General features: G+C 46.4%; 1 protein-coding gene across 12 annotated transcripts in view; it reads right to left on the bottom strand.

The window, feature by feature from the left end:
• Positions 1-1,957: 1,957 nt before the first annotated feature.
• RBM33 (RNA binding motif protein 33) overlaps positions 1,958-14,214 on the bottom strand; it is a 136,907-nt gene continuing 124,650 nt past the window's right edge. For all 12 annotated transcript variants that reach the window (XM_009444225.5, XM_054655404.2, XM_054655407.2 and 9 more), the window contains 2 exons: positions 8,781-8,869; positions 1,958-8,434 (listed from right to left, as the gene is read on the bottom strand). In XM_009444225.5, coding sequence (XP_009442500.3) covers positions 8,386-8,434; positions 8,781-8,869 — 138 coding nt within the window. In that variant the 3' untranslated portion in view covers positions 1,958-8,385. The remainder of the gene's footprint in view (positions 8,435-8,780; positions 8,870-14,214) is intronic.

Genomic DNA, 14,214 nt, shown 5'->3' with positions numbered 1-14,214 from the left:
GCCAGGCACTGCTCAGGGGGCAACTATGGGAAATAACAATACCTTCTTCAAAGGATCTACCACTCTTGAGTGTACCCTTAATTCAAAGAAAGCCCCATTTTCTCCCTGAAATGTCAAGGCGTTTTTTGCCCATGTTCTGCACAGATCCCATTACCCAAAGTATAGGTTTTAAAAACAAGGAATGACTTATTCTTGAACTATGGATTAAAGAGGAAGAAAACTGCTTTGGGCTCTAATCACATGGCATTTTCAGATTATGACTTAGGCTTAAAAATTCAATTAAATCGGATTTGAGAAATTCACCCAACACATTTCGCTTTTGTTACCTATTGCTTCCTCCTCCATTTCAATTTCCCAAATTTGCCTCTTCTCTTGCTTTCTTTCTTCCTTACTTAGGTCCAAACTAAGGCACTTTCCTTTTCATCCTTACGAGAACGGGGAAAATAGGGTGATAAAATGTATCTTTGAAAGCAGCCACCGTCTGCCCACTGCAGGCCACCCTGCTTGTGGAAGGCCCCCCGTTTGCGTTACGGAACCAGAGTGGAAACTGCAAGGTTTTATTAACATGGCTTCCAAATTACATACAATGTAGTTCAGTTTTTGGTATGAAATCACACAAATGAAACACACAACAGTACATTTTCTTGAAATGTACGTAGTTGAAACTACGTCACTAGAATTCACATGTGCATTACACAGAGGTGAAGAGCATGAAGAATGGCTGTGTGGCCCTCCCGCACCTGCCTGGATGGCCTGCTTCCGGCCCTGGGGAGGGACAGCCACCGTGAGGTAGTGAGCCTGTGAAACCCGCTCTCAGGGATGAACACAGCTGGAACCTTGCATGTGCACTCTTCCCGCATACCTAACAGTGCTTCCACGGCCACTGTGCTCTCCCCCAGGGTCCTGCCGGGTGGCTCTGTCAAGCCCTGCACACCGGCCTGGACCAGGGGGATGACAGAAAGGGTGCCACCATGTCCCAATCTGCTTTGGCTTTCACAGCCGCTGACCCACAGGCTGCCCCACGAAGAATGGGAGAGGCCTGTCAAGGGAGCCACATGTCTTCCATCAAACTCAAGGGACCAAAGGAAATGGCAGGGACTGCGAACAGTGGTCCTGTTTCTACGTAAGAAAGGAGAGGGTGCTGACTGAGAACGGTGATCCCGTTTCTACATAAGAAAACAGAGGGTGCTGCAGGTGGAGAGTGGGCTGGAGCTGATCACCAGCGCCCCCCGAACCCCAGCACAGACACCACCACCAGCATCCGGGTGAGAGGGGAAGCCGGCCCATCACAGGGCACAGCAGGGGGTGTGATGGGGGTATCTTCTTGAATGTTTCCTTTAACAGTAGTTTCTGGAAACAGAGCTGCCTTCTTTTTAAAGACTTCATTTTCAAATTAGACCATAAATTATGAGCAATTTCTAACAACATGAAAAACACGTGGGATACATGAAATGGAAAATGTACACGATGGCATATGCACTGTGATCCCAACCTCCAGCGAGGCCTGCACACGGCAAGAACACGCCACCTTGGAAGAACGGCGTCACTGGAGACTGAGCTTCCCCACCTTCAGTCTCTTATTGCCGTGCTGGAATACAAGTCTCTTCTGAAGAAAACTTGTAAAAATTATCTATAATGCTTTAAAAAATTAAAAAGACTAACTCCCCCACCCCCAACCAAAAGGAGCATACTTTGATGCCGTCTGCCTGGTCAGTTTGGAGTCATGCAGCGCCCAGAATGCAGGCAAGGAGGCGGCGGCTGCCCTTGACCTTCGTGGCCCACTAATGAGAGAGCTGCGTGAAAGCCGCGGGCTGCAACCCAGCGGCCAATCTGGGGAGCGTGAGGGCAGCCCCCGACCCCGGCCCCTTACAGAGGTGCGGAAGCACCGTCTCGGACACGCGGGTAAGATGAGCTGTGGCCCGACCTGAGCGCCGAGATAAAATGAAGGCTACGGAACGAGAGTGGAAACTGCAGGGTTTTATTAACACGACTTCCAAATTACATACAATATAGTTCAAACACATTTTTTTGGTATGAAATCACACAAATGAAACACACAACAGTACATTTTCCTTTCAACTACGTCATTACCATTCTTCACACAGATCCTGAAAAAGTTACCACAGCAGTTAACGCGAAGTGAACAAAGGGGTGGAACAGGCAACGGCATCCCCCCAAGGTAGGTGTGGTGTGTCTGGGAGAAAACAGGATGGAGATCAAACCCAGAGAAACGCACTCCCGTCATCTCTCCATGTCTCAATTTCCAACGCTCTCCCAGTCAACACAGCTTCGCCCCCAACCAGAGCCACCCGGTGCAGCCCGCAGAGTGTACACCCATCAGGGCTGGGAGGCCCCGTCGGCAAAGCAGTAACACACGGTCAGACGGCCGCCACCTCCAAGTGGAGTGAGCCACGCTACCACTAACACTGAACTCAAGCACAAGAGCTCCTGCGAAAGCAGAGGGGCGGGAAACAAAGAAGCGGGTGGTTAAGGGCACGGACCGCACACTGCCGGACGCCGGCATCTTTGAATCGCCACTCACTCCTACAGAGCCAAACTGCAAAACAACAGAATTAAAAAGTTACTCTCTCCAATCAAAGACCTGGAGGAATAAATCGTGAGTGAAGACCTGTCAAAGCAAAGGTTGAGAGGTGATGGAGTGGTAAACACAGTGTGAAAATCATCAGCACCTTCCCACCCAGCCCACGTGGAGTTCTCAAGGCTGAGGCGGAGCAGAGTGGCAGGAATACAGCCCTCACCCAGTTGAAGCCAGGAGGTGGAGGGAGAGGAGCATGGAAAGCCAGGGAGATGGGAAGGTCTGAGAGAGTGAGTCTTGGAATGGGACAGGAGCTACCAGTGTTAAGAATGGTAGATGGGTTTAGCCAGGAAAGCAAAACAGAAATGGACAGAGAGGGAGAGCCCAGAGCATGGCATGGTGAGGTGATCCCATTACTAAATGAACAGTAGCAAGAAGCAGGCACGTTGAGCAAACAGAATCAGCTCAGACATGAAAAAGGTCACACTCTGTGCTTTGCTGCTGTGGTACCTGAAAATTAAACAGTGGAATTAAAGCCCCAGAGTTCAAGTCCTCACAGAGGACACCATCCTGGATCCCACGCCTGTGAAAAGCAAAGCTGGATTATAGAAACGAGCGGTGGCTTTTTTTGCTCCTTCGGCTCAGAGCACCCCTGTGTGCTGTGCGCGCGTGTTACTGAAAATGTTACCCGCCTAAGAAAAGACTACAGAACGCATACAGCTAGAACGCATACAGCTTACACAGTCCTTGCAAAACCAGCTTCCGCCACGGGTGCCCTTAAAATGAAAAAGCAGTTTAAAAGAAAATCATGCTAAAAGAATGCATGAGGTCTACTTTCTAGAGTATATTAAATTATTAAATACAGAATACATTACAATAGTACCTGTCTGCCTATCCACTCCATGGAACATATTAAAATAAAAAACTACATGCTGTTTCTTTTTAAAGGCCTACATTTTTCTATATACCTTTTACAATCAGTAAAATAAAACCAAGCAAAATATCAACATGAAGACCTCCTTATCTTTTAGTTGGTTAGAAGTCAAAGGAAAAAGCAAGTACTCAGAAGTGTCTCACTAAAATACCTGTTCCATCCGCCAATCTTAAAGATTACCTACCAAAACATGACACAGAAAAGAGAGAGTTGAGACATTAAAAGCATTTTCTAGCCAAGGCAGGTTACAATGTGTGAGGCAAACGGCCTTTTCCAGCCATATGCTACCAGCAGGAGGTATACCTGGGGATCCAATATGAATCAGTGAGTTTCGCTTTGGTTCCAGTACACAAACCACGGGCTTATGCACCTCAGAAGTTAGGCATTTTAAAAAAATTAAATAGGTTGCAAAAAAACCTTACATAAAATCCTTAGGATTTAATATTAAGTCAAGGCTAAATGCCTTTGGAGAATTCATATTTAAGAATGTCCAAAATAACACTCCATTCACAAACTTTAAAAATAGCTGAAAAAGTTAACTGAAATGCTCTTTAAATACACTAAAGTATCTAAGCCTTTCCCTAGTCGACCTGGACTCGGGGCTTTCCAAGTGGTGGTAGTCGGGTGCCTCTGAACCTTTCCTGTCCTGCACCCCCTCCTATCAGTCAATTCCTTGGTAGAATCGTCACCTGTAATTTTTTGAAAAACCAATAATACCTTTCGAGCTTTCTCTCGCCCACCCCCTTCCCTCCCACTCCAAATTAAAAAAAAAAAAAAAAAATGGGGTGGAGGATCACAGCTTAATGAAGGGAAGCCAACCTGGGTCTAAAAGCGATTACATCAAGCCACAGCTGAGGCCTACAAGGAGGGAGGGCGGGCAATAAAAAAACAAATCCCAGGAAGAGCACCACGAAAGCGGGAAGCCTGAAGTCACCCACAAAGGGCACTGCAGACACCGCACCACGAATGTTTCCTAAGAGCTGGCAGTCCTCTCCAGGGAGAGAGCAGAGGAGGGGAACAGCCGCAGGGACTAGAGAGTTTCTAGGACTCCATGATGTGCCGGCACAGCACGCTGCCATCACACACACTGACCTCCTTGTCCTGTGCAATTACATGACTAGGACCTGCCTTCGATGAGCACATTCCGCTTACCTTCCCAATCAAATAACAAAGAAATACAAAACAAAACAAACAGAACAAAACAAAAACAACAAAAGCCAAAAGAAAACAAGTGATGAGTGATGAGTTCTTCAAACCCATCCCAGGACAAGGCTCCAGGCCCTCGGGGGTCCCTCACCTGCCCTACCTGAACTGTCCCAGCTGATCACCACCCAGTGAAGACGTTCCCCTCCCCCACTCCTCCAGGCCATCCAGCGGATGCCCCTGTGCCGCCAAACACCCTGGCCCAAGGGCTCTCAACTCCACCGACCGGACTGGATGACCTCCCCTGATAAGCCAGTGTGTTAGAAGCAAGTTGATTATTAACACTGAGATGACGGCTTCCCCAATCCCCAGGCCTCTCCTCACCTGGGTCTGTCCATCCCTTCCTCCTTTTCACCCTCAACTCCTCTTCCACCTCCTTCAGGAACAAAGCCTTCTGTTCACAGAACTGAGCAAGATGCTGTTTGAAAAAAAGACCCCTGGGTGCAGGATCTAAGCTCTGCCACAATTCAGAAATGCCACAGAAGCAAGCTTCAACAACTGTTTGCCTGAGACCTTTACAAATCATGCTAAGAATGACCCATATTAAAAATAGTTACGGTGAAGCCACCTCCCGCCCCATCCCATCTCCTCCAGCAAGGCAGGGTGCGGGTGCCTACGGAGACTGCTGCCTGTCCACAAAACAGAGAAACCCCTCAAAATTTGTCTGGAAAAATGATGAGATTTACTCTTTAGAAGAGTATCAGTATAAGGATTTAACAAACGTGGCCAGACCAGTGGTAATGCAAGGTTATCTAAAGTAGCTAAGTGAACTTCTATTACAGCACAAAATCAAAACAAGATAATGCAAAAAGAAAAGAAGTAACTTGGCTCCACATAATCAGCTACTGGTTTACCTTATGAGATACTGATATTTACGACTTTTAAGCTTCTTGAATTTGTGAACAAATAATACACAGATCAGGATAAATGTATTGACTTACTACCATCTTTATAAAAATCGAATATACACACAAACACATCAACAACTGTGGAACTGTATCCATTAAACTTTGATAAGACAACACAAAGAACTAATAGCTAAGATGTGGCTGAGTTGAAAGCACTTCCAATAATATTTTAATTTTAAAAGGTCCATATTTACATGGTATGCTAAATGCTCTTGCATCTCATTTTAAATGCATGATGAACTCAAGAACAAAGATAATGGTTGCAGCAGATCTTCCACGAGGGTTTGGCTGGTGTGGGCTGACTTCACGTGAGCAGCACACCAAACATGTAAGTACCATTCCTTTCTAATTCTGCTTCTTTCCTTTTCTGTAGTTTCCTTCAAGGAAACTAAACCTTCATTACTGGGATTGTCTGGTACTAAGAATCCATTTTCGATGGTTGTGGGTATTGAGTGAGGTCGGACTGTGTTGGACTGTTCTAATCAGCGCTTTAAGGCGGGCCTGCATGACTTTGCCAATCACCTTTCAAGAACATTCTATGAGAAAGTCTGCCTATGTGCATGTGTAGACAGTTAGAGAAACACGCACACCCCAGGGCCTGTGTCACACTCAGGTAACACCAAAACAGACCTTCCAGTGGCCATGAAGTCCATCTTAACAATGAAGGCCCAAACAGGATCCGTTTTATTAACACTGACTACAAAAAAGTCTGTTTCAATGCCTACTTTTCAGAGACAACATGCATATTTTTGGTTTTAAACACAGCACACTCTATTTCAAAAAGTGTTTAAAAAAAAAAAGTCATGAAACTCATTTCATTGTTATCAGTAAGCCCTCAATGATTAAGTCGGTAGGCCTTCCCACTGCCCAGTGGGTACTGAGTGGTTTGGATCTCTCTTAATTAGAGCTCAAGGGCTACCAAAGTCACCACTCCAACGCAGCTGTGGACTGAGCCAAATAAACTAGACGAAATACATCAACACATCCGTATCTAACTGTGGAAATGAGTGGGCAGTGACAGCCATGGGAACCTGCTGATGGGCACACAGACCTGCTCCCTGGACAGCCTCCTGCAGGCATGGTGAGGCAGGGCTGACTGGCAATCCCATCTTCCGAGGGTTGGCTGGGACACTCTGGAGCAGAGGTGGCGGCAGCACAGCTGCAGGGTCCTAGCAGATCCTACAAGCGCTGTGGCTTCCTGGGACTGACTGCTGCAACAGCCCCTGCAGCGTGCAGTGTTACTCTCAAGCACACAGCAAACGCCACTTTAGAATCACTGCTACAGAAAGGATCGCAGGGTCTGGAAGACCTGCTTCAGCTCTTCAGTTTGTTTTGGTAACTTAATTTGAGAAAGTAATATAAAACGTCAACTGTGGAAACGAGATGACGCAAGTCTGTGCCCATCTCCTTAGTCCCTTCCTTCTAGGAGGCTGAGAGCCCTAGCGCCATGCTCCCTCCAGGGGCAGTAAGAAAGAACGGGCTTCTATTTCCCTTAATTCTATTAGTAAATGTGACATGAAATCGTAGGTATAAAAGGTAGCTAAAATGTCTGAGTATGCCCTATCATTATTTGCTCAAATAGCTCAGGTCCACTTTAGAATATATCCAAAATAGTGAAACTCTTTCATGAGCAGAAATACTGTAAGGCACTTTTTTCAGTGTTTGCCCAGAATGAATTCTACTACAGTAGCTTTATGGAGAGTATGTCTCACCTACAGGAACCTACCCGCAATTACGAAAAGCAGTTTCAATGATGACACAGACTCGTCTCATTTGGGGCTGGAAGAAAGCCACCCTCACCCCGCATGCCACGGGGAACGGCAGGCCAGAGTGAACATCCGCTGATGAACAGGGCAGCCCTGCTGGAACAGCCTTCAGAAAAACAGAGGTGACTGAAGCAGTGGCCACCAAATTCCCAAAGAATGTCATGTATCACAGAGCCAGTGATAAACAGGCCACCTTACTGCATTTAAAAAGGAAAAAAACAGGTCTGTTCCACCTTCAGGCCATTCCACCACCTCATGTGTGGTGGGAACTAGGCCAGAGGGCTGCCAGGTGAGGCCATCACAGACCCTGCTCTAGCCGAGGGCCATGCCGTGTGCCTGTCCAGCACATTGCCTTATCTGGGAAGTGTGTTAAAAATGAAGGGGGAGTTCATCGAAACTAGGAACACAGAGTTGACGCTTTTGAAACAGTGACAAGAAGCAGAATCTGCTGTTCAATTGGCACCACTCCCAACCACCCCACTCACACCCTGGCTTTCCAGGGTATGCAAAGGTCAATCAACAATCACCCAAATTTTAATCTACGTTTTGTACAAGAGCCTTTTGAGGGCTGAGAAGACAACTCGAGTTAAGCTTGGTTGAGAAGACTCTCCTAACCTGCACTGAAGATAAGTGCAACCATTATCAAATATTCTTTGCTGTGAAAACTACTTAGAACTTGTGACGTTAATGTTCTTTCCTGAATCTAAGTCACTGTGATCGATCATAGAGTCAGACCACAAAGAACAATGTCTACATGCATTGTAAGCACTTTGAAAACAAAACAAAACGAAAAACTTGGAGTTCTTGGTGGTGACAACAGAATGTGAAGCAATCTAACACCAACTCCAGCCTGCTGTGTCCTGTCAGTTCAGCTCCTCTGGAATCAGGCCCGTGGCTGGCTGGCGCTCTGGAGAACAGTTACGCAGGACTGCGGCCCGGAGAGACCTGTGCTCCTGGGGGTTCTGCGCCGGCCGGCAGCTCCCTTGAAGAAATTCCACAGTGTGTGTACAGCCTAAGGTCAGGCTCTCTTGTTAGGAATCACTCCACGATCAGGGCCACATTTATGTGGGACAAATCTATCATATGCCTGTGAAAATTTAAAGAAACGATCGACACGAACTCTGCACATCGGCAATCAATCTACCAAGGTGGGAGGAGACTAAAGGAGCCCGGTGGGTCCTGTTTAATAAAAACGCATCATATAAAAAGGCAGATTCCCCGGGAAGATCTATTGAAACACAAGGGGCAATTCTCCACCAGACAAAAGGACGCGCGCCTCATGACAGGATCACCGTCTGCGCTTTGTGCCCTAGTGTCCTTCTACAAGGAACAGGTGGGGACACACACTTGCTTCCATGATGGATGGGAGGGCACAGGAAGGAGGGCCTTGCTCCCGCCCCCTTATCACCACAAGCACAGAACACACTGGTCACCTGTGGAATTTCTGCTGAAATGCTAATGCGTGGGCTGGCTCCTTGAACTTAGCTATGGCTTTCCGTTGCTGAGGAAGCATCTGTAAACTCTAGAGGAAGAAAACAAACACTTTAAGATCAGTTGTAAATGACAATAAAAAATATGAATATATATATTTAAGCATCATTAGTTTTAACACAAAATGAGTCCAGGCGAACATTTGGAACACACTAATTGATTTTCCTTTCTAGCTCCCTGGCAATTTTTCTTACTTAGCTAGATAATCTACTCCAAAACAGTGCTTTACTAAATCATTCCCAACAGCAACAGTTACATCTTCCAAGCCTAGTGTTAAGGCCTCCCATCATCTGGCCCCATCAGCTGCCCCAACCTGCTCTGGGAGACCGGGTAGCAGGTACCCTTGGATAGAGACATCTCCTCTTCTCACGCCTTCTTATCAGGTGATTTTTAATAGGGACCCCCATGAATTTTTTAAGAACAGGACTCATCACACCAGAGGAAACTGTTTAGTATGGGGGCCCCACAGCCCACAGTAGGCAATGGCCCCTAGTCTACCATCTCTGTGCATCTGGCTGGGCCATGGTGAGGGCAGTGGTGCCTGGGGCAGACATCAGCATAATGTGGTCACATTTTGTACTTTAAGAGTTTGTGAACAACAGTCTTAAACAGTGGTATCTGAAATGAAGTCGCCACCCACTGGCCTAAAACAATGCCAGTGAAAAAGAAATGAATTTATGAAGATTGGACGAAAGAAATGATGAATCCAGTAAAGATTTACAGAGGAAGTGTTTGCAAAGCGAAACTTACATCTAGTCCTCAAATCTGCTGCCTGAGGAAGAGGGGGAGCTGCTTTCTGCTTTCTTAAGCCTTTAGGATCTAGAGCTGGGAGGGGCAGGCAGGAGGAGAGCACAGCCATCTGCGGATCTGTTCAGTGGCACTCTGTGAACTCTCAAGCAACTCAAAGCTCTAGAGTCTGGTTCTTCTCAATTACCTCAGGACACAGTCAACTTAGTGCCTGCTGTCTGGAGCACGCACAGGAGCCCCTGACTCCTTTTTTCTTTTTTTTTTGAGATGGAGTCTCGCACTGTTGCCCAGGCTGGTGTGCAATGGCACGATCTCAGCTCACTGCAACCTCCACCTCCTGGGTTCAAGTGATTCTCCTACCTCAGCCTCCCAAGTAGCTGGGATTACAGGCACCCATCACCACGCCTAGCTAATTTTTTGTATTTTTAGTAGAGACCGGGTTTCACTGTGTTGGCCAGGCTGGTCTCAAACTTCTGACCTCATGATCTGCCTCTGCCTTGGCCTCCCAAAGTGCTGGGATTACAGGCATGAGCCACCGCACCTGGTGCCCGATTCTTCTAAGAACAGGTGTCCCTGGGCAGCTCCTGGCATGGGCACCAGCAAACACTGTCCTGAAGGACTGCATTCAGCAGGCACTTTTGGTGGCCAGAAACTATTTGCTGTGTCTGAGTTTCTGTTCAGTGAAACAGAATAGCTAGAGAAAATAACTAACTACCAGCACATGATCCCTTGAAAATACTGAGGCACATGTGGCCATTTCATTTTAAAGCATGTCAAAGAGCTACAATGGAAGCAAACAGCTAAAAAACATCAGTGACTTGCAAAGTGTTTTAAAAAGTTACACTGTATATGAAATAACTGCTCTCCATTTTAATAACTATAGAATGTCTATCAGTAAACAAGACTAGCAGAGCTCTAAAAGAATACTCAAACACTCCCGAAAAAGGTGTCTTCCAGTGCTTCTACAACAGCGTTTACACAGAAATACAAAGGTTCAAGTCTCCAAATTCAAGGGCATCAAAAAGGCCTGCGCACAGGCTACCCCAGAAGCATCGGCCCTGGTCTGGGGACATCACTGAGACAGGCCAGCAATGAGGCAGCCCACTAGGCAGTAACGGAATTGGTCCGTTTTTTTCTGAAACAAGTTCAGTAAAATATCAGACTTTCTCTCTTCTTTCTGAAATAAAAAATGAATACAAAAGAAATTTCTTGATAGTTTCACTTGTCATTAAGTTAACAGGAAAAGTAAAGCCCCACAACGTGGTCTCCTGGATACATTCTCAGCAATATGGCTTGCAATATGGCTTTCTGGACTTTGAAATTCCGCCTGTATTTCTTGACAGAGACCTGTTTTCTCTCCCAATCTGCCAGACTCATATTTCAGCATGCACCCCTTTTGTGTATTAGCCTGTGAATGATATTCAGTCACTGAAACAATAGAGCAACTTCCAAAGAGAAAATCCTATCTGTTCTGTTCCCAGGTAAGGGGCTGTGTGGAGTGAGTGTCACTTGTCCATCCCAGCCTAACCCTAACCCTAACCTAACCCGAACCTAAACCCTAACCCTAACCCTAACCCTAACCCTAACCCTAACCCTAACCTAGGTTAGAGCTGCTGCAGCCGTGCCTCCGGGGTTCTCTCCGTTCTTCCGGCAACAGCACCAGCATGCTCAGTGCTCCAGGATCCTGGGGGGTTTAAACAACACCCAAAAGTGACTGAAACAGTTTCACACAACAGCTGCCAATACTGCAGCAGAGCTTACTGTGAGAACTACAATAATGGACCTTCTCTAAACTTATCTTGTCTAAAAATATAAAAATTCCTTAAGAATGGATAAGGAAAATTTCATATATCATAAAACAATGATCAACATTCTGCAATTCACAGATAGAATCTGGATTTTGGAAGTACTATACTCAAGCGAGAGCCTGTCTCCACAAAAAAAAATTAAAAATTAGCCAGGCCCAGTGGTGTGCACCTCTAGTCCTAGGTACTCAGAAGGCTGAGGCGGAAGGATCCCTTGAGCCCAGCAGGTGGAGGTTGCAGTGAATCATGATCACAGGATCACACCACTGCACTCCAGCCTGGGTGACAGAGCGAGACTGTCTCCAAAAAAAAAAAAAAAAAAGAAAAAAGAAAATATCATGCAGTTCTTTTGGGAAATAACATTTCTAGATATATGTGGTGACTTTATTTCCTTTGGGCAATTTCACAATGTGAAATGAGGGTATCAGGCTGCCAATCGTACAATATTTGGTATCAGGTTTTACTTGTAATCTACGTAGCTTAAAAACCTCGATTTGATTGAGAAGCTATCCGTGAAGAAAGCATTAACTTCCAGTGAGATCCTTCAATCAGAGGAATGCCTTGGTTTTCAGACACTCAACATAATGAACAAGCGTGCTGCCCTAAAATTTGCTTCCTGTCTACCCTCTCTCCTTACATTTTTGTACCTTCTTTCAGAAATAAACCCTGTTTTCTAGATACAAAATTGTAGAAATTGTCAATATTCAACCATTTTTGACCTATCAAAATGACAAGTATTCGTGATTTATTAGGAGCAGAGGAAAAGAAACTTTCCAGTGAAAGCTTAAAGACATGGTCGCCAGCTTCCACTGTGAAAATATACACGTCTACACACCTGAGCAACACGCTATCATAGAGTTAAAACTTTTCTTCACCCAGAACAAACCAAAAGTTAGAATTTGTCTCAAGTCTACATACTGACCTATGTAACGACCTCCTTCTTCACCCCCAGCCCCCACATAACGTACTGGCAGGGAGAGGGGAAAGCCTGGCACACCAGCTCTCACCCTGATTGGCTTTTCATTTTTCAGAGACATCTTCAGACAACTTCTGAGGAAATCTCACTGGGCTACTAAATAAGTAGCAAATACAAGTTAAAAGAATACACTTCAGCTGGCAGCTTCCCACATCTGTACCCAGCAATCCCATCCAGAACCGTAAGATCGAATCAACAACCACGCCACCTGGCAGCGAAAAGCTTCCATGTTGTTCAGAACCCGCCTCTTTTCCCCATGAAAAGTTCTTCCTCTTTTGAGGAAGAGTCTGTGTATGTGTGTACATGTCTGTGCATGGCTGTGGTTGTGTGTGTGCATGCAGGTATAAAGATAACTAAAATGTTACAGGATTACAACTGATTCTGCAATCCTAAACATCAAGCTCTTTTTCTCCCTCTGGCCAACAATTCTAGCACCTTAAGGAATCACTTAAAGGAAAAAAAAAAAAAAAAGGTATCAGCTGCTTTTAAACACAAGTCAAACTGCTTAAAATAGGCCCAATTTATAAATCATGAGAGATGTAAATTCTTGAGCCCCACCCTAGAACAGAGTCTGACACTAGAGCGGGTGGGGGAGGCACTCCCTGGCAGGAAGGGCCGAGAGCCCCTGCAGAGCCTCAGTGAGCCTGCTAAGCATTTCTGTATGGAACGGTGTGCAGGACTGGCCCATGGGGCTCCCCTCTACACACAGATCACTGTGTGACCAACCTCCTGTTGGAAATAGGGCGCCTGAAGCCTGCACACGATTCCAGTGGTGGGCTGAGTGGTAAAGAAAGGTTCACAACAGTGCTCTGGGCAACTCCAGCCCACACCGAGTTTTCTGCCCCATTTCAAGTTTTCATCTATTATCATAACATGCTGTGTCTTCCTGGACACCAGTTCTGGCACGTCCCCTGAATTTCAACGTTTGGGCTCTCCTGCACATCCCGGGCGCGTTGCTCCTTTTGCTCTGGTTTAATTTTAAAACGTCTCCTGACCTCTCCTTTTCCCTTTTCACTCCTGGTTGTCCCATCTTCCCTGTCTTACACATGCTTCTCCTCTGAAGCACAGACAAGCTCTGTGTTCTCACACAGGTCTCTTCAATCCTCCTCCTCCTTTTGGAATGATGAACAACCGTGTTCTCAGAACCCTGTGGGAGAGCCTCCAGTTAACTAGCTTTTCCGTCGTGGCTCCCATCATGTGCCCACACACATCTGTTCTTTAAGCCTGTGACGTGGGCTTTTCTGGAATCCGTGTCTGACACTGCTTAGTGTTTTCTTTCTCAATTGTCCAAACTTCAAAACAACTCAGCTGCTCACTCAAGATTCCAACATTTTCTACCTCACCAACCAGGCCTTCCTGCAGTCAGAACCAGACGTAAAGGGGCTGTCTTCTCGGTGATCCACTTTATCTTAGAAGCAGAAGCAGAATCGGTCAGTCAGACGCCGAGATGATCCCACCTTCCACCGAGTTCACAGGGCCTCCATGGTGGGCTGAGATCCGCTCTGCAAAGGGCAGATTCTTCTCTGAGCGGTACTCTCTACATTTCCATGCCTACCCCCAAATCAGCAGCGTCAGGGAGAGGCTTCTGCACTGCATCTCCGAGGGCTCTCCTCAGCAGCCTCTGGGGGACGGCAGCCCCCCTGGCCTTGGGAGCAAAGCTGACTCAGGAGAAGTCGGTCACTAGGGCCCAGCCAGGGAGGCTGCGCGCCCACTCCCCTTCTTCCCGCTGCTTTAATGCGCTTTCCCGCAAGAAACACAGATGACGGTTTCTTGCTTCTTTCAGTTCCTTCCAGATGACACCCAGGAAGAACGAAAGAGTTCATATGTGGTTTATCAGTAGACAGAAAA

Source organism: Pan troglodytes, chromosome 6, assembly GCF_028858775.2.
Source record: "Pan troglodytes isolate AG18354 chromosome 6, NHGRI_mPanTro3-v2.0_pri, whole genome shotgun sequence".
NCBI classification, from domain to species: Eukaryota; Metazoa; Chordata; class Mammalia; order Primates; family Hominidae; genus Pan; species Pan troglodytes.
The sequence above is the reverse complement of the archived record's forward strand: the minus strand, read 5'-3'. Positions and strand labels throughout refer to the sequence as shown.